The following is a 20,105-nucleotide window of genomic DNA, read 5'->3' on the forward strand; positions in this document are numbered from 1 at the left end:
ATTTACGTAACTGCTAACTTTAGACATCCCCTCTCTTGGTTCGAGCCTTGTCAGTTCCTGCTGAGGCCACTGCAGGAGCCATCTAGATCCATCCCTCCCTCACACTCCAGTCTCTCCTTCACCCTCGGCCAGAGACGCGTTTCCAAAACACAGATTAATTCCACTAAAACAAACCTTTGAAGGCATAAAGCCAGTGGTGTGCTCAGAAGTGTTTAAAGCCCACTCTCCGAAGGGGAAGGAGCTGGCTCCCCGCGTTGGCTGTCTATCTTCGGGGCGTCAGTCCTCCTGCGGGGCCTGGTTCAGGCTTCCCCCGTGACGTCTCTGGACAGAGCTGGGAAGAGACTTCCTTGCCCAGGCGGTGAGCTGGTCCCGGCCGTGCCAGCTCAGCCCTGAATCCTGATTCCTTGGGGGATGAACTGCCCTCCACAATCTGACTCTCATACTGATCACTGAGGAAATGTCTGCAAACCCAACCCCAGCACCTGGGCTTGGCGCCAGCCGGGGCACCCCTGCCCGTGTCTCGTGAGCTGCCCTCCCCCGAGGGCCATCTCCTCTCCGGCGCTGGTGCCCACAGTGCCTGGCCGCTCCCTCTGCCATGTGGTCCTGCCCTCACTGTCTGACGAGTGGTCAGCGTACGCCTGGTCCGCGGGCCCTGTCCTCACCTCTCTCTCGTTACACCCTTCTCTCTCCTTTAGTCCGAAGAGTACTTCACCACTGACCTGCAGTTCAGTTTAAACTTCTAAAAAGTGCTGTCTGGGCCTGGTCCATCCTTTTAGTCTGTTTCTGTTTGTTCAGGAAGCAGACATTCGCTGAGAACAGAAGTCACATTAACAGATGCCGTGTCCGTGGCCTTTGGGAAGCCGGCACTCTGCCCACGTTGTCCCATGTAACACTCAGTAAGGTGAAAAGGACTGCTACGCTCATGTCACGGGTGAGAACGTTCAATGTTAGAGGCATGTGTTACTTGCTCAGATGCCTTCAGCGCTGGGTGGCAGGTCGGGAACTCTAGTGATGGGACCAGACTGCGGCAGCTGGGGGCAGGGGCACGTTCTCCACCTCCGCGTGCTTCCAGGGGGCAGAGGGTCTGACTTTGGGTTACAGGCTCCCTGGGAAGAGTCCTGGTCCAGCACGATGCCCTTCAGAAGGCACTTCATTTTTTTTTTTTTAATTTATTTTTGGGTGTGTTGGGTCTTTGTTGCTGCGCGCGGGCTTTCTCTAGCTGCGGCGAGCGGGGGCTGCTCTTCGTTGCCGTGCGCAGTCTTCTTATTGCCGTAGCTTCTCTTGTTGCAGAGCACAGGCTCTAGGTGCACAAGCTTCAGTAGTTGTGGCACGTGGGCTCAGTAGTTGTGGCTTGTGGGCTCAGTAGTTGTGGCGCACGGGCTCAGTAGTTGTGGCTTGTGGGCTCTAGAGCACAGGCTCAGTAGTTGTGGCACACGGGCTCAGTTGCTCTGCGGCATGTGGGATCTTCCCAGACCAGGGCTCGCACCCGTGTCCCCTGCATTGGCAGGCGGATCCTGAACCACTGTGCCACCAGGGAAGTCCCAACACTTCACTTTTTCATGCAGATGCCAATGAAAGACTTGTAGAAAAGTGTAGGTTAGTACAAATCCTGGAGGAGGTGGCAATTGAGTCCATTCTTAGACCAATTCTTTGAAAGCTGTGGCTTGAGAAACACCTCATTTGTCAAGAAATGGACACCGTCACGGCCAGCCTGGTGCTGGTCTGGGCTCGTCCTCGACTGGCTGAGTGATCGTGGGCAGGTCATGCTGCCTCCCAGCCCGAGGCCCGTGCACACCACACGCAGCCCCTGGGATCCTGCGCATGTGACCCCTGAGCCTCAGGGCCCAGGCCACGCGGGGTGTACGGGGGGCGGCAGCCCGGCCTCGGGACCCCTGCAGCCCAGGTTGTCTGCCGCTCACCGCGTGACTGCACGGCCCGGTGCACGGTGAAATCACAGGCCCTCGGTACTCAGGATGTACTAAGACTTCAAGGCAACAGCAGCAGAGCCTCACACCAGCACGAGGCCTGTAAACCCGGGGCCCATGGGGTTTCTGGTGACGTGAGGCAGGCCAAACGCAGCCTCGGTTCCTGGGAGACTCTCTCCGGTTTAGAGGAAATACTCTGCCTGAGAATTTGTAACTGATTTTATTTTCCGGCCCAAATTGCTTCCCCGGCATTTGCCAAGTCAGCCACGTGGCGCCCCACAGGCGCGGTTGAACCTTGCGGCCTCAGGGAGGAGGCTTCCCACATCTGTGGGGAGAGGCGCTGACTTGTGCTTTGGTCCTGATAGGAAGTTATCACTCCCGTCACGTGACCTCCCCCAGAGCGCGTGTCTGGGGGCTCCCCGGGGGAGGGCGGGCCTGCCCACTGTCCAGTTGTCCGGTTGTGGTGTGTCGTGCCGGGCAGAGCCTGCTGGGATCCGGGTGCAGAGGGTGCTGGGGGTCGGGAGGGGGCATGGTCATGAGGACACAGCACTGGAGGCAGAGGGGTGAGATCCAGGGCAGGGGGATGGTCCTCTTACAGTATCCTCTCCATCTCCTCCACGGTAGTAGACATCACCCGCGTGTGTAGCTCCGTACACAAGCTTGGGGCAGAGGTTCTAAGAAGTCGAGCCGTCTTGCTTAGAGCCCAGGAAGGGGAAAGCGTTTCTGCCTGTGGCTCCAGAGCCCTGGGTTCTGAGAGCTTCCTCAGTGGACGCCGAGGCCTGGGCTGAGCCCCTCGCTGCTGAGAATTCCCTACCCCAGCCGCCTCGTTTCCACTGGCCGGGAGCTCCTCACTCGTTCCTTGGAGAAGGAGTGACTGAGTGCCTGCTGGGTGCTGGACCGTGATCGGACCTGCACCTCCAGCCTGAACGAGACCAAGGCCCTGAGCTTACGTTCACCAGTGGTGGCGGGTGGGGACAGCAGACGGAAGAGCCCGTGGACAGGAGAGCTGCAGAGGGCCCTCACGTTACAGAGAAGTAAACCAGCTGATGCGGCGCGACACTGGCGGGCGGCCAGGGTGACCGCTCCGAGCGGAGCCCGGTGGTGAGCAGGAAAGGGCGACCCCAGCCGGGCAGACTGCGGGTGTCCAGCCTTGGAGACCTGTGAGCTGGCACGTTCGAGGGGACAGGGGATGGACAGGGCAGGCAGGGGCAGGTCACGTGGGGCCTCTGCAGGCCGGATGTTCCTGTGGATTTTATTCTGATTGGCTGCGGGAGGGGTGCAGTTAAACCACCGAGGGCTCGGAAGGGGGCTGTGCTGCGGCCTGCCTCACGCTCGAGGCCTCATGGGCTGTCGAGGGCACTGCTTCAGTTAGCGCCCAGCCCACCTGAGGGGCGTGGACTTGGCACGCGCGCCCGTCTTGCCCACACGGTACATGCCGAGGGCACCACCGGATCTCTTCCCACCAAGGGCTGAATTTCGACGCGCTGTTCAGATACTGGCTTTTCATGACCCGCCAGCTTTAAAGCCCCCGTTAATAAGTGTTTGTGTAGATCATTCCCCGCTCACAAGTCAGTTTGCCTCTGTCACGCTGTCCCCAGGTGAGGGTCATACCTTGCCGGGCGCTGCGTCCACTCAGTGGGTCCTGGGAGGCTATCTCTGCAGTCCCTCTAGTGTTTCTTCCCAAGCGCTGGCCCACTGTTTTCCCTGTGTGGAGCTTTCTCTCTTAAATGCCAGGTAGACCGCTGCCAAATATTTGAAGTTCGAATGCTGCACGGCTCTTTGACTGCATTTTTTTAATATATAAATTTATTTATTTTATTTTATTTTATTTATTTATTTTTGGCTGTGTTGGGTTTTCGTTGCCGCGCGTGGGCTTTCTCTAGTTGCAGCGAGCAGAGGCTACTCTTCGTTGCGGTGCACAGGCTTCTCATCATGGTGGCTTCTCTTGTTGCGGAGCATGGGCTCTAGGCGCAAAGGCTTCAGTAGTTGTGGCACACGGGCTTCAGTAGTTGTGGCGTGTGGGCTCAGTAGTTGTGGCATGCGGGCTCTAGAGCACAGGCTCAGTAGCTGTGGCGCACAGGCTTAGCTGCTCCGTGGCACATGGGATTTTCCCGGACCAGGGCTCGAACCCGTGTCCCCTGCATTGGCAGGCGGGTTCTCAACCACTGCGCCACCAGGGGAGCCCTCTTCGACTGCATTTTTACCCAGGCCATGTCTGTGTCCTGGCCACCAGAAAGGACAGTGAGCCATTAGCTGTGGCAGAGACAGTGTACCTGCCATGACTGGGATGGAACAGAAAACATTTTAAAAAATGACTCAGTGGAAATTTTTCCCGACTTTCCTGCCCTGTGAAATCTTTCCAGTTGATACTAATGACACTTGTGGCTGGGGAGCTACTGTACAGCAGGCCTTTGTTCTGGAGTCGAGGGGGAGAGACAGGCCTCTCCCGGCCCTTCTTCTCCTTGGTCCTGATTTGTGCTAACCATAGTGTAAGTGACATCCATGTGTAGGTTATAGTGAAATAAGACGGTTTCATAGGTTGCAGAGTACAGGAAATGTTAAGTCCATCGCCGCTTCTGCAGGCCATTTGTCAAGTGTAGTTTAGCCTGTGGTACAGATGCAGTGAGCCCTCGGGAAGGTGGAGGGCAGCGAGGGGGTGAGTATTTGGGTGTCAGGCTGGGAGAGCCCTTGGGGCGACTTGGCTCAATCTCCTCATTAAAGGAACAGAAACAGAGGGACTGAGGGGCCTGCCTGAGGCAGACACGCCGGCCAGAGGTCTCGCCAGGGCGGGGCGAGCTCTCTCCAGTTAGCGGGCCACGGGCCGGGCGCGGGGGCCCTGCTGCGGGGCCTCCTTTCCTCCTAACACCTACGCGAGCGACCAGGACAAATCCGGGAAAACAGCCATTAGGTTCGCAAACCCACTCCCAGGATTAGTGCAGCCAAAAATACGTAAACAACAAAAACCATTTTAAAATTAGTCTTGCGGCTCCAGCAAATGCGTTAGAAACGTACTTGCAGAGTGAGACACGGGGCAGGGCCAGGACCGGCTTTTCATAGCCGGTCCCTGCCCGGAGGCCCCGCACGTGCGCGGGGCACAGCTGAGGTTAAAACGGGCCGCGGAGGAAGGGACAGGGCGTGTCCTCAGGACCTGGCCTCTCGGCGCCCTTGTCCACGGCCAGCAACGCAGCCTCGGGTTTTCTTTTCAGTCCCTGAGGGAGTCCGGTTCGCGCCCCGGGCCAGGGCGCCTGAATTCTAGGTGGTTCTCTCTCCTTCTCTCAGCTTCCTGAGCGCTTTGCTGGCCGCCCGCCTGGCCTGTGGGCCCCAGGCCTCCTTCTCGCCCGTACAGGTGTCAGGCCAGATGTGTAGTGGCTTTTCCCTGGCACCGCCCCAAACTGGCTCCCCACCCCGGCCCCCGCTGCGCTGTCAGAGTGTGTGCGTGTGTGTGTGTGTGTTCAAGCCTCTGCCCTGGAAACATTCCGGCCACAGGTGCCCAAAATCACAGAGCCCCTTGGGGACGGGTGGCTTGCTGTGTCCTGACTGTCCTCCACGTCCCCACCCAGGGGGTGGCCGTGTGTCAGCGACGCGCCCCCCCATGTGTGACACCCCCATCTGCGTCCACTCTGTCCTCCTCCCTCAAGTGACGGTGCCCTCCCTGCAGGTCATAAAGAAGGAAACTGGGTTCTGGAGAGACTTCGGGTTCGGGATGACGTGCCAGTACCGGTCCGACTTCATCAACATAGGTGAGCCCGGGGCCCTGGTCCCCAAGGAGGCCGCTCTCCGGCCACGGATGTGGGCGCTGGGCTGAGGGGGCTCGGGGCAGTGGGGACCCTGTCCTCTCCTTCAGCACCTCTCAGTGTCCCTGGGGGAGGACAGAAATGAGGGCAAAGTCAGGCTGTTGCATCAAGGCGGCTTCGAAGCAAGTTGCCCAGGGCCTCCCTCCAGCCGGGCCGGGCTCCTGTGTCCTCCACACAGAATGTCCTCCACGGAGAGGGGATCCACAGAAAGAAGGGCAGCACGGAGGACCGGGGAAAATCACACACCAGGAGGATCCCGGTTTCTGCTGAACCTGGGAAAATTCCAGATGTCACTTCAAGTCCGGAGTGCGCAGTCACTGTCAACAGGCACACATACGTGTACGCAGGTGCATGGACGCGTGCACACGCACACACACACGTACGTGCACAAGCGCGTGCACACACACACACAGCTCCCAGAACACAGAGAAGAAAGGCCTTCTGCTTGCAGGTGAGGGGCCGAGTCTCTCAGAGGCAGGTGGACCTCACAGCCATCGGGGGGCATAGTCAGTATCAGCACCGAGGGTCTCCTGTCCCCTGGGAAATAGCACACCTACTCAGGTGCCTCTGGAGGGAATAGATCTGTGGATTGTACACGACCGGGGATGAGTGAACAGGCCCAAGCCTTGACCTTGGGCCCAGAGGCTCGGGTGGACCCTGAGCGGGGTGGAGCTAGAGGTCCGCCCTCACGTGGAGATTCCCACCCCTGCGTCCCCCTGGGGCCCCCCAGCCCCCTGTCTTGCTCTCTCCTGGCCCCCTCCCCTCCTGCCCAAGGCTTAGGGCTTCTCTCTGCAAGGTCAGTGAGTCGGTGTGAGGAGCCCGGTTTCTTCTGTTCAGAAGTGCGTTGGACAACGGGGAGTACAGGACCCTCGAAGAGATCACCAAGTTAGAAAGATTAAAAACCCAAACGTCTTGAAGTCAAGTCCTGTTAGAAGCAGCAGGACGTGGGGGACGTGGGTCTCTGAGTGGTGGGTTTGCTCAGGTTGCCAGCAACTCACCACGGGTGCACCTTGATTTCTTTAAGAAGTCGTCCTGAATGATTATGTGCAAATCTAATTTCCAAAAGTGACGTATTTTTAAAATGTTCTGAAGGAAATTTCCATTTTGAGAAACTCTTGTTTCCTTGCTCTGTGTACAAGCAAAGGTGATTTTGAAATGATGTACGTTTATCAGTTTTGGAGTTATAACACACTGGATTTTCCTAACGATAGAGCATAGCTGTCACTGACAGCCGTGGGGGTGGCAGGCGGGAAGGGGGCTCCTGCTCAGAGCCTCTGGGTCACATCTGGACCCCCGTCGCTCTTTGCCGTCCTCTGCATATTTGCAGGTGTCTCACTTGTACGCCTTCTATTTAATAAGTAGTAATGATACTGGTGATGAGAAATCCATCACAGCCAACCAAGCACTGCCCCTTACCCTACTGCCTCATCTGGTTACGGCACCTGCTGCATTTCAGGGTAAAGAAACTAAATTTAAGAGAGGGAAAGTGGCCGCCGGTATGATAACCAAGACTCGAATTCAGGCCGTGACTCAGGATCTTCCTGTCCCGCGTCCAGGGGCCGCACGGCAGCCGTGCTCACCGCCAGGGGCGCAGGCTGGGTTCCCCACTCCCCCCTCCAGTGGAGGTCTCCATCAGAGCAGCGTGGCCTGGGGACTGCAGGGAATCGGGGGCTGCGCGACAAAGACACTGAGTCACTTCTCCAAAAAAGGTCCAAGAAATCTCCTCAGTGAGAAAGGAACGGTGATGACAGAGAGGCCAGTGCTTCTTGGTTCTGTCTGGGACGCCGTGGCTTGAAGTGAAGAGAAGATGTGAGGCTGTCTCAGTTTTCAAAGGTGACCCTTCCTCACTGTGTGAAGGAGTCACTATAACGTGAAACGAGATTCTCTGAGTCAAACTTCAGAACTGTGAGGCCAGTCCCTTTAAAATGACTCCTTTCACCAGCCTGTGGAGGACACACAGCTTCGGGGACCCCCTTTAGTCGATAGGAGGAACAGTGCTTTAGTGGGACGTGAATTTTTCACACCGCAGGGCCCCAGTCTGTCCTCTGCAGTGGCAGGAGGAGGCCACATTCAAAGAATCCCACGAGGTTTCGTTCAGAGGTTTTGGTTGGGACGTTGGGACGCTGCAGCAGCCCTTGGTCTAAGGCTGGGGTATCGCTGACCCCAGAGCTGTTATAACTGCAGCCAGCCACGCTGCCGGGGGCTCCTGGGAGCAGGCGAGGCTGGGGTGCTGCGTGCAGTCACGCTGTCTCGGAGCTGGAGCCGCTGCCGGCGAGGCCCTCTGTGTCTGGGGTGTCTGAGCTCTCTGACCCCGTTGGACGCTCGCCACTCGGCGGGGCGGGGAGACCTCCCCGAGGTGCTCCTGCTTTCCACGCAGCGCTCTGTGCTGGTGCGGATGAGGGGGCCCCGGCAGCGTGTTCAGCAGTGTGTTCTCTCCCACAGGTGGGTTCGACCTGGACATCAAAGGCTGGGGCGGCGAGGACGTGCACCTTTACCGCAAGTACCTGCACAGCAACCTCATTGTGGTGCGGACGCCCGTGCGGGGCCTCTTCCACCTGTGGCACGAGAAGCGCTGCATGGACGAGCTGACGCCCGAGCAGTACAAGATGTGCATGCAGTCCAAGGCCATGAACGAGGCGTCCCACGGGCAGCTGGGGATGCTGGTCTTCAGGCACGAGATAGAGGCCCACCTCCGCAAACAGAAACAGGAGACAGGGAGCCAAAACACATGAGCTCCCAGGGGCCCCTGTGGGGAGACGGTTTATTTTTTTCCTTTTGCAATTACCAAATGAATGGCTGCAACAAGGAAAAGATTGCCCTGAAGGGCAAGAAAAGAATTTGACTGATGGAAAGAATTTGATTAGTAAAGCAGGCGAGGGGAGAGCCTCCTGTTTCCCTCTGCCTGTTCAGCTTCTGCAACAGGAACCAAAACCCCTCAGCCTGGCCTGCAGAAACAGCCGAAACGCACCCGTCCGGTGTCTGACAAAGGCTGCCTGATTGTGAGATCGTGAGCCTAATGGTGTGTTTACAGCAAAGCAAGGGCTGTTTGTTTTCTATGCTTACTGAAATATTCATGAAGACAAGTTTTGTAAAAAGTTCATTAGAATGGAAGGCCAGCACATCCCTCCCCATATGAGGGATTATCAGCGGGGCTCTAGTGTCTGGGATGCTGAAATGTCAGGAGGCCGGTGAGGAGAGACCGTGTGAAATTCAAAGATACACTCATCGTGATCTTTGTGACTATATCAAGCAAAACCAAATGGACTAAAAACGAAAAAAAAAAAACCATAGCTATTGTATCATCTCCACCCAAGATTAACCAAAAATAACCTGCTCATCCATCTTTTTGGTTGTAGTTTTAACAATCTCTGTTAATTTTATTTAAAATGCACTTTTTTGGCTTATGAGTTATATTCTGCTTATTTAATTACCAGTTCGCAAGCCTTACTAAGAGAGCATAAGTTAGCTACCTTTTTACATTTTTTTGAGAAGATACTTTTAGCTGCATTATGAGAACTTTTCAGTTCAGAGCATCGGATTGTTACCCACATCCGAGGACGTGGCAGTCGCTGACCCTGCGGGCACTGGACGGCAGACGGTCATCGTGGGGAAGGCGTGGCCTGGGGCTGCTGGCCGAACGAGACGCACGGATACTTTATCTGAAGAGTATTTCCGGAGAGGAGCAACTGAACACTGGAGGGAAAGGAAAGTGTACTTTTTACCTTAACAGAAAAGGAAACCTTCAGACTGGTGATAGAAGTCAGAAAACACATTTTCTCCTCAGGGGAACTGGGGACAACTTTCTTACCTGTTTAAATAAACCAAAGCAGACTGTGTGAACCAAACATTCTCTTTTCCAAGCAGGGTGCTGTTCCTGGCTTCTGGCTTCCACGAGAAGAAACGCAGGAAAATGTCTTTTGTGAAAGGTCACTCCATCTGCCAGCATCCAGCGGGACGGAGGATTGTGCTGTGTGTTCACCCACCCCAGCCAAGGGGCAGTAACTAATTATTTTTTAAATTAAGCTGTTCTACCCAGTCAACCAAGATGCTTCTGAAAATCGCCTTTTATTATAGTTTCCAACTATTTAAAAAAAAATAAACGCAGTTAACATTGAGTGGTTTCTACATTCATGTGAAAATTATTTATTAGCCAGCACCAGATGCATGAGCTAATTATCTCTCTGGGTCCTTGCCTTCTGTTTGCCCACAGTCGACTCATTGTTTAAAAGCTTCAGGAACATTCAAGCTGTTGGTGTGTTGAAAAAAAAAAAAAAAAAATGCTTTGTATTGATTTGTACTGGTAGTTCATAAAATTTAATTAAAACCCAGGACATGAATAGAAGGTGGCATTGGACAAGTAATAAAATGTGATTTGTGGGTACGATTTCTTCTTGGATTAAGAACGCCACATCTTTAGTTTTTGGAGAACGGTTTTCTGTGTCTGTAGACCAGGGTTCCCTGGCTGTGGCCCTACAGCGTTTCAGGCTAGATATTCCCTGCTGGGGGCTGTCCTGTGCCCCCAGCATCCCTGGCCTCTCCCCCCTCGAAGCCAAGAGCATCTCTCACCCAGGGGGACATCTAAACTGGCTCCCGTCACCGCCAGGTGTCCCCTGGGGGGAACTGGTCTAGAGGGAGGAGAGAACCGTAGTGAAGAACCTGGCAGTTAATACAGTCCGCTCGTCCTTTTTGATTAGGAGACGTTGAGGAATGGTTTCCAGGAGCCCTTTTGGCTGTACGTGCGTTTCGTACTTCCACACACGGGGCTGGGGGAGGAGGCTCCGGGCACCTGTCTGTCTCTCCACTGGGTCTTGGGCTTGGTGGGGCCGACCTTGCCCACTCCTGCCGTCTTCCTCTGGGTCGGGAGGTTGCTGTCCCAGCAAGGCCAGCAGCGGGAGCGAATGTCTGGCTGTGGAATGAGGTCTCGGGGTCCCGGGATGGGAGCTCCAGGCTCACTGTGGGGGGGACCAGCCATTTGTGCAGGTTTAAATTGCATATCATGGGTGCCTGAGGCAGGGGTTAAAAATGGGATTTTAAAGGATGCTGAGGGTGGCTGAAGAGACAACAGCATAGTGTCAAACTATCCCTCTTTTCAAAGCTTAGGTAGGTAAACGGTTTTACCAAGAGGCAGGAGCCCTCGCAGAGCACATGCAGGAGGGGTCTGTCTCAGCTTGGTCTGTAACACACACCACAGACAGGGCAGCATCATCAACCGACGCCGATTTTCCCAGGTTCTGGAGTCTGAAAAGTCCAAGGTCAAAGCACTGCAGATCAGGTGTCTGGTGAGGACCCCCTCTTGCTGTTGTCCTCACATGGCTGAGAGCAGACAGAGGGCTAGCTTTCCTTCGTATTCTTAAAAGGACACTAATCCCGTCGTGGGGGCTCCACCCTCATGACCTAGTACCTCTCAAAGGCCCCACCTCCAAATACCATCTCATTAGGGCTTCAACTTAAGAATCTTATGGGGGCACAAACATTCATTCCCTAGCAGGACCTGTCCCGTTCTCTGCCCAAGATACTTATTTATAATGGGAGGGTTGCTGATGCCCCACTGGAGCATTATAATCAGGGACTTGGCATTTAACCTTAGACAGCAAAGCATGGCAGTGATGAATGACATCTTCTAAAGGAGGAAGGATGCTACCAGGGAAGCACTGAGGCTGGGGCTTGTCTGAGGTCCCTTCCAGCTCTGCATCCTCCACTGTTCTGACTGTATGTAAATTGCCCAGGAACTGGCCCCAGTCACCCCGCTGGAGCAGGGTCCCTAGTAGAACCTGGGGTCCCGCCCAGCAGCCGTGCACCAACCAGCCTCGTGAGAGCCAGTTGCTGGCACTCCCTCCCGCTCCTCACTTGTAACCTAAAGACACGTTGGCAGCTTGCAGTGAGCCCCGGCGGGGGGATGGTCCTCCGCTGGCATCCGTGGGGGCTGTTTTTGTGCAAGTCTTTTATGTAGGATGCGTTGTATTTGCAGTTTCAGTTCAGCGTGGAAATTAGTATCAGGGTTTCCTCAGCCACATGCCTGGGTTCAAATGCAGTTCTTTCACTTCCAGGCCATATGATCTTAAACCTGACACTCATCTCCACCCGTTTCCTCGTTCAGGTTCATGAATGCAATCGCATTTATATCATACGACCGACAGTGGAATTAGGACACGTCATGCACATAGCAGGTATTCACATCCATTTGTTATTATCTGATACCAATTTTGAATTCACAACTGTGTCTGCTGTACTTCCCAGCGTGCCCCGCACCTTTTGGGTATAATCAGACCATGGGTCACACAGTAGAGATCATGAACCCATCATGCGTGCACCACTGTCATTTATTTCTGTCATTCTGAAAACAATTTCAGTCTATCCACAGAAGTGTTAGTAGGAGTGTAAAATATAATGAATAGTTCCTCCCTTAAATTCTGTGCTCAGTGATTTGGAGTTGGTGACCCCCTAGGCAGTTGAGAGGCATTAGAGGTTTTTGAAGTAAAAAGCATAGCCAGGCACCTTATATACAGAACGCCAACCTTCTAAGGCAGCTAATGTCATTACTTCCATTTTCCAGGTGCAGAAAACCAAGGCTCAGAAATGGTCAGGAACTTGCCCAGAGGCCTGGCCAGAAATTGGCATCGTTTTGGCTCCCAGGACCAGCTCCAGAGGGCTTGATGGTCTCGGGGCAGGGGCAGGAGCTTTGGCCCGGGTGGAGTCCAGCACCTGTCCTCTTGTGCCTCGGGTTCCCACTGCCTTTCCATCTCTGGGTCGTCACTGGCGGGTTGGAGGCCTCAGAAGCCAGCTCTCCAAGCAGGATCCCAAGGTGTTAGATGTAAAGTCTACCTTAGGTTGGAGGGGAGGGCAGGTGGGAATCCTTGCTTTTTGGAAAGGATTTGACATTGTTTCTGAGGATTGCTGATCAGAGAGAATGCCCTTGGGTGGGCCCTTGGAAGGGTGGGTGTGTTTTACTCCCAACACCCATCAAATAGCTGGCAGCTTTGTGTGGTCCCTATTCTGATGAGCTTTGTATCTGAATTCAAAGCTGTTTCTCTTGGCAGGACTCAGGGCTTTGCTGTTGATGCTGCCAAAAACTATGGGGCCTGTGCCAGTTGGTTGGGGGATTTGGGTGGTGGTTTTTTTCAACACAGAGAAAATGTTCTCTTCAGTCAGCAGAGGTGCCCTTCAAACATCTCTGCATCACTGATCCTCTGACACACCCTCTGGAGTAGCTAGTCCAGTGCGCCTTGGCTGTGTCTGCCTTGTCCACTCTTCCAAGGGGCAGGGGTGGGGAGACGAAGTGACACTGTGCTGCCTCAGGCTGTCTTGGCCTCCATCATCACGCAGAGGTTCAGAGAGGGCCAGGCCACCTTCATGGCCTCTGCCCAAGACTCACCTGGTGGCTGGCTGTGCAGATGGCCTGCCTTCTACACACAGGCAGTACCCGGGGTGGCGGGTGGGGACGCTGGGTGAACTGTACTTATTCTTCATCTACTTGAGGGTCAGACATGTTAGCTTGAATCAAGGTGAGTACAGCACCACTGGCAACTCCCTACCTCAGTCATCAATCCCCCAGTTTGTAACCCCACCACGAAAACCACCTCCAACTCCAGGGTTTACAAATCTACAACAATTAACATCACCTCTTTGGCTGGGATGTCAAACCTCATTTGAAAAGGGTAAGAAAAATAAATGAAAATTAAAGACAGACCCCACAAAACATGTCTTGATAAATTTAAGAGGATTGAGATCATATCAAAGATCTTTTCTGACCACGAAAGTATGAAACTAGAAATTAATTACATGAAGAAAACTGGAAGATCACAAATATGTGGAGACTAAGCAACATACTACTGAATAACCAATGGGCCAAAGGAGAAATTTTAAAAATACCTTGAGACAAAAACAGAGACGTAATATACTAAAATCTATGGGATGCAGCAAAGGCAGTTCAAAGAAGGAAGTTCAAAGTGATAAATGTCCACCTCAAGAAACAAGAAAAGCCTCAAATAAAAAACCTAACTTTACACCTCAAGGGACTAGAAAAAGAATGAAGTTTAAGGTTAGTAGAAGGAAGGAAATGACAAAGATCAGAATGGAAACAAATGAAATTGAGACAAAAAAGATAATAGAAAAGATCAATCACATTAAGAGCTGGTTTATGGAAAAGATAAACAAAATAGACCAAGCAGTAGCTAGCCTCACCAAGAAAAAGAGAGGACTCAGATAAAATCAGAAATGAAAGAGAAATTACAACTAATACATCAAAAATACAAAGGATCACAAGAGACTACTGTGAACAATTATGTGCCAACAAACTGCACAACCTAGAAGAAATGGATAAATTCCTAAAACATATAACCTACCAAAACTGATTCATGATGAAATACAACATTTGAACAGAATGATTAACGAAGAGATTGAATCAGTAATCAAAAACCTCCCAACAAACAAAAGTCCGGGACCAGATGGATTCACTGGTGAATTCTACCAAACATTCAAAGAAGAATGAATACCAATCCTTCTCAAACTCGTTCAAAATATAGAAAAGAGGGGAGCTCTTCCAAACACATTTTACAAGGCCAGCATTACCCTGATACCAAAACGGGACAAAGATGCCACAAAAAAAAAAAAAAGAAAGAAAGAAAAGAAAATTACAGGCCAATATGCCTGATGAACATAGATGCAAAAATCCTCAACAAAATATTAGTAAATTGAAATCAGCGGTGCATTAAAAGGATCATACAACTGTGACCAAATAGAATTTATTCCAGGGACGCAGGGATGGTTCAATATCTGCAAATCATTCAAAGTGATACACCATATTAACAAAATGAAGGATAAAAATCATATAATCATTTCAATAGATGCAGAAAAAACATTTGACAGAATTCAACATCCGTTTATGATAAAAACTATCAGCAAAGTGGATATAGAGGGAATGTACCTCAACATAATAAAGGCTATCTATGACAAGCCCACAGTTAATATCATACTCAATGATGAAAAGCTGAAAGCATTTCCACTAAGATTAGGAAAAAGACAAGGATGCCCACTTTTGCCACTTTTATGCAGCATAGTATTGGAATTCTTAAAGCAGTAAGGCAAGGAAAAGAAACAAAAGGCACCCAAATTGGAAAGGAAGAAGTAAAACTGTCATTATTTTCAGATGACATGGTACTATATATAAACCCTGGATATTCCACCAAAAAAACTGTTAGAACTAATGAATGAATTTCGTAAAGTTGCAGGATACGAAATTAACATAGAGAAATCAGTTGCATTTTATACACTAATAACAAATTATCAGAGAATTTAAGAAAACAATCCCATTTACAATTGCATCCAAAAGAGTAAAACACTTAGGAATAAATTTAACCATGGAGGTGAAACACCTGTATATTGAAAACTATAAGACATTAATGAAAGAAATTGAAGAAGACATAAATAAATGGAAATATATTCTGTGTTCATGGATTGAAGAAGTACTGTTGTTAAAATGTCCATACTACCCAAAGCAATCTACAGATTCAATTCAATCGCTAGCAAAATCCCAGTGGTAATTTTCAAAGAAATAGAACAAACAACCCAAACATTTTTATAGACCCATAAAAGACCCCAAATAGCCAAATCAATCTGGAAAAAGAGGAACAAAGCTGGAGGCTTCATGCTCCCTGATTTCAAACTGTATTACAAAGCTAAGATAGTATGGTATTGGCATAAAAACAGAAACTTAGATCAATGGAACAGAATAGAAAGCCCGGAAATAAAGCTATGCATATATGGTCAATTGATTTACAACAACAGAATCATGAATATACAATGGGGAAAGAATAGACTCTTTAAAAAACGAAGTTGCGAAAATTGGACAGCCACGTGCAAAAGAATTAAACTGGATTACTCTCCAGCACTGTACACAAAAATTAACTCAAAATGGATAAAAGACTTGAACTTAAGGCCTGAAACCATAAAACTCCTACAAGAAAACACAGGTTGTAAGCTTCTTGACATTGGTCTTCGCAATGATTTTTTAATTCTGACAGCAAAAGCAAAAGCAACGAAAGCAAAAAGGAACAAGTGGGAGTACATCCAACTAAAAAGCTTTTGCACAGCAAAGAAAACCATAAACAAAATGAAAAAGCAACCTACTGAATGGGAGGAAGTAATTGCAAGTCATATATTCTGATAAGGGGCTAATACCAAAATATGTAAAGAATTCCTACAACTCAATAACAAAAACAAAACAATCTGATTTTTAAATAGGTGGTAGGTCCGAATAGGTATTTTTCCATAGAAGGTTTACAAATGGCCAACAGGCATATGAAAAAATGCTTAACATCATTAATTATCAGGGAAATGCAAATCAAAGCCACAATGAGATACCACCTGTTAGAATGGCTTTTATAAAAAAGTGTAGAAATAGTAAGTGTTGGCAAGGATGTGGAGAAAAGGGAATCCTTGTGCACTGTTTGTGGGAATGTAAATTGGTGGAAAACAGTACAGAAGTTCCTCAAAAAATACAAAATAGAACTACTATATGATCCAGTAGTTCTACTTCTGGGTATTTATCTGAAGAAAATGAAAACACAAAATTGAAAAGATATATGTACCCACACATTCATCACAGCATTATTTGCAATAGCCAAGATAAGGAAACAACCTAAGTGTCCACTGATGGATAAAGAAGATGTGGTAAATATACACAGTGGAACATAATTCAGCCATGAAAAAGAATGAAATCTTGCCATTTGCAACATGAATGGTCCTTGAGGGCATTATGCTAAGTGAAATAAGTCAGAGAAAGGCAAATACCATATGATCTCACTTATATGTGGAATCTGAAAAAAGAAACCAAACAACAACCCAAGCTCATAGATATGAAGAAAAGATTGGTGGTTGCATGTGGCAGGGGGTGGAGGGGAGGAGAAATGGATGAACTGTTTTAGTTTTTTTGGGGGGATGGGTATAAAAAAATTAAACAAAACAAGCGTTAGAGCCTGCATGTGCCTGTACTTTCCCCCAGTCAGGACAAACAGAATAGATAAAAGAGAAAAAAGCTCACACCCACAGTGTGTGGGCTGCCAGGAATGTAGGGAGTGGCCTGGTTAAGAAGCCTTCTCCAGAGCTCTGGCACACCACCAAGTGCACCTTCCAAAGGTGGGGCGCTCGCTGTGTTGTGGGGTGTTGAGGCCCAGTGCGATGGATGGTTACCAGGTCTGGACTCAGGCGGTGGGAAGACTCATGAAGGAACATCCTTTCAGTGGAAGAAAAGTAAAAGCTGATTTAGACTGACAAGGGTGTTGGGCCTTGCCCCCTCCCTGGCCATCTGGCTTAGCACCAGCTCTGCCTGACATCTTCGCAGACAAGGCAGAGTTAACTCCCAAGCGATCTGGGTTTGTAATAAGTCTTCTGGTCAAAAAGAGAGGCAAATACTTGCGGATTTGTGACCAGGAATGCCAAGGCAGCTGAATCTGTTATATCTCAATGGCAGTGGATATCTCAATGGCCAGCTTTGGGGTGAAGACTGATGACCGCTAACTTGGGTGATGTCAAAATCAGACATTAGAGAATGCCCTTTCCGTACCATTTCCAATCCAAACTAAGTGAGCCATTTCTCTGCAAGTCGACTGGCTGATATATTGTGTGATTCATCATTAGGTCCCTTACTCTATAAAAGTTTCCCTTTCCCCCTAAATTCATCCCAGAAACTCTAGCAAAGGGGCCATTAGGATACACAGCCCATTGGTTATATGAGCTGAGCTGATAAAGGGGGAGATGGATCCTGGGCTCAGGACTCACAGGAATAACTGCTATTTGTGGAGAACTTTGTATGTTCCAGGCACTTGACATATTTCTTTTCTAAACCTCAGAACCCAAAGGATGACTTTAGAACTCCTGTTTCAGAGATGAAGCTGAAGCTCATACAGCTTAGCTTTTTTTTTTTTTCTTTTAAGATTCCACACAGCTGGTTAATGAAGTAGCCAGGATACAAACCCAAACCTGCTGGGCTTTCCCTCTACTATACCAAGCTACCTCATTACCAAATAATGCGTTTTTACCACACAATAAAAAGAGGAATCTTTTTTTAATCTTTCAAGCCTCCTGGTGGCTTTCAGTCTGGGGCAGTAGTAGGACGTCTAAAGACCCCTGAACAGGAAGGTAAAGAGGCAGAGCCAGTACTTCTGGAAACAGAAGTACTAATGTCCACACTGCAGGCTGTACGAGCAGAATTAACACTGCAGAGAAGGTAACCTGTGAGTGGAAAAGAAAGAGCGAACAGTTCTCCTAAAATACAAGGAAGAGGATGGAGAGAGGAAAACAATAAGGAGATTACAACAATGGAAGGCAAAGGAGGAAAATCTAAGTAAGATGTATCGTGATAAATGGAATATTTCCTGCCATATCAGTAAACAAAGGATGCCACAGTCACCAATGATTGCAGCCCTGCAACGAGAGCCGGTGAGCCCGGAGGAAACTCAGGGCTGAAAAGAATACCTGCCATCCAGCAGCCAACAGACTGCAGCCACTCCCTACAGAGAGCCCCGAGGAAACTCAGGATGTGAAAACAGAGGATACTGGCCCCAGATAGTTCAAGTGGATATCAAAGGAATGATTTCAGTGAGCCCAGACTCTTGCATCTTCCCATACATAGAAAAGTGCTAAATTCTTTAACTTGAGGTATCTGGTTTTCTTTAATTAACAATAATCCTTTGACGGTCCTGACTACCTGCCCTTCGTTGCAAAACTCCTATATGTCCTGGCTCCCCCCTCGCCTCCTTGGAGCAGTTTCTCAGAGTTATCTGAAAAGCCATGTCCTGGGCTGCAGTTCTTATTTTGCCCCAAATAAAACTTAACTCGCAACTCTCACGTTGTGTATTTTTTTAAGTCAAAAATAGTTACTCCGGGGCTTCCCTGGTGGCGAAGTGGTTGAGAGTCTGCCTGCCAATGCAGGGGACATGGGTTCGAGCTCTGGTCTGGGAGGATCCCGCGTGCCGCGGAGCAACTAGGCCCGTGAGCCACAACTGCTGGGCCTGCGCGTCTGGAGCCTGTGCTCCGCAACGGGAGAGGCCGCGATGGTGAGAGGCCCGCGCATCGCGATCAAGAGTGGCCCCCGCTTGCCATAACTGGAGAGGGCCCTCGCACAGAGGCGAAGACCCAACACAGCCAAAAATAAATAATAAATAAATAATAATAAATTAAAAAACAAACAAACAAACAAAAACTTCCGCCATTTAAAAAAAAAGAAAAAAAAAATAGTTACTCCGGAGGACGGGAACACATAATTCAAATTGAAGTATTATTTAAAGATATAAATGTAGGAAACTTATGTTCTAAAACAGAAACCTGTGCAATGCAGTCTGGAACATGTTCTTGACAAAATGAAAGCAAAGAGGCCCCATGAAAACACATCCAAGCATCCCCTACAAATCACTCTGTGTCTTCTCTGTGCACCAAATGCAGGAGTCCCAGGGTATATATATGTGAGGACATAACCAATGTTTGGATGCGCGTGTGTGAAGAAAGCCGCCCCTGCAGAGCTGGCAATTGCAAAAACATAGACCATAATTTTAAAAAATTAATTAATTTATTTATTATTGGCTGCACTGCTCTAGTTACAGTGAATGGGGGCTACTCTTCATTGCGGTGTGTGGGCTTCTCATTGCGGTGGCTTCTCTTGTTGTGGAGCACGGGCTCTAGGCGTGCAGGCTTCAGTAGTTGTGGCTCATGGGCTCTAGAGTGCAGGCTCAGTAGTTGTGGCACACGGGCTTAGTTGCTCCGCCGCATGTGGGATCTTCCCAGACCAGGGCTCGAACCCGTGTCCCCTGCATTGGCAGGTGGATTCTTAACCACTGCGCCACCAGGGAAGTCCTGACCTTAATTTTTTAACCTAAAAACAGACCTCATGCCACATTAGCCATGACCTTACGCTAAAAGGATGGTCAATTCCAAAGCATTAGCTCAGAGAGGCAATTTCTGGTGCAAATGCCTCTGAGATATCTCAAGAGATCTGCCCGTGCCCCGGGGTTCACTTTTTCTCTGGCTGTGCCTGTGTCTTCCTCTTCTTGGTGTGAGGTTTGAGCCAACTGATGCCTCTGCTCGTCGCTTAGTCTGCTGGGGACGCCAGAGTACAGAGTGACTCTCTGGTGCACCCTCCTGTGCCATGATGGGGGTTTGGTGGGGGTGTGAGGTTCTGGCAGTGGGGAGGGGCAGCGGAGGGTCCGGGGCAACTGTAGGAGACCCGCAATCTCCCTGGGGGAGAGAAGAGTCACCGCGGTCAGGGAGCGGTATTCAGCACAGCCCCACGGAGGTGGGTGGGTTGCAGCGCCCGGGGCCGGGGGGCATCCCAGACCAGGAAAGCTCGGCAGGCAGGTCTGGGTGCTGGCCTTATCGAGGCCACAGGAGGGTGAGA

At 50.2% G+C, this 20,105-nt stretch overlaps 1 protein-coding gene and 1 long non-coding RNA gene across 10 annotated transcripts in view; both read left to right on the forward strand.

Annotated features, from left to right (window-relative positions):
* Positions 1 to 9,834, forward strand: part of CSGALNACT1 (chondroitin sulfate N-acetylgalactosaminyltransferase 1) — a 327,329-nt gene extending 317,495 nt beyond the window's left edge. For all 9 annotated transcript variants that reach the window (XM_082444240.1, XM_082444239.1, XM_082444238.1 and 6 more), the window contains 2 exons: positions 5,584 to 5,665; positions 8,162 to 9,834. In XM_082444240.1, coding sequence (XP_082300366.1) covers positions 5,584 to 5,665; positions 8,162 to 8,451 — 372 coding nt within the window. In that variant the 3' untranslated portion in view covers positions 8,452 to 9,834. The remainder of the gene's footprint in view (positions 1 to 5,583; positions 5,666 to 8,161) is intronic.
* The window catches only part of LOC309651492, a 392,390-nt gene that overhangs the window by 108,829 nt on the left and 263,456 nt on the right, over positions 1 to 20,105 (forward strand). The gene's annotated exons all lie outside the window — the stretch shown is intronic.

Source organism: Balaenoptera physalus (genome assembly GCF_965194825.1).
Source record: "Balaenoptera physalus genome assembly, chromosome: 21".
Classification (NCBI taxonomy): domain Eukaryota; kingdom Metazoa; phylum Chordata; class Mammalia; order Artiodactyla; family Balaenopteridae; genus Balaenoptera; species Balaenoptera physalus.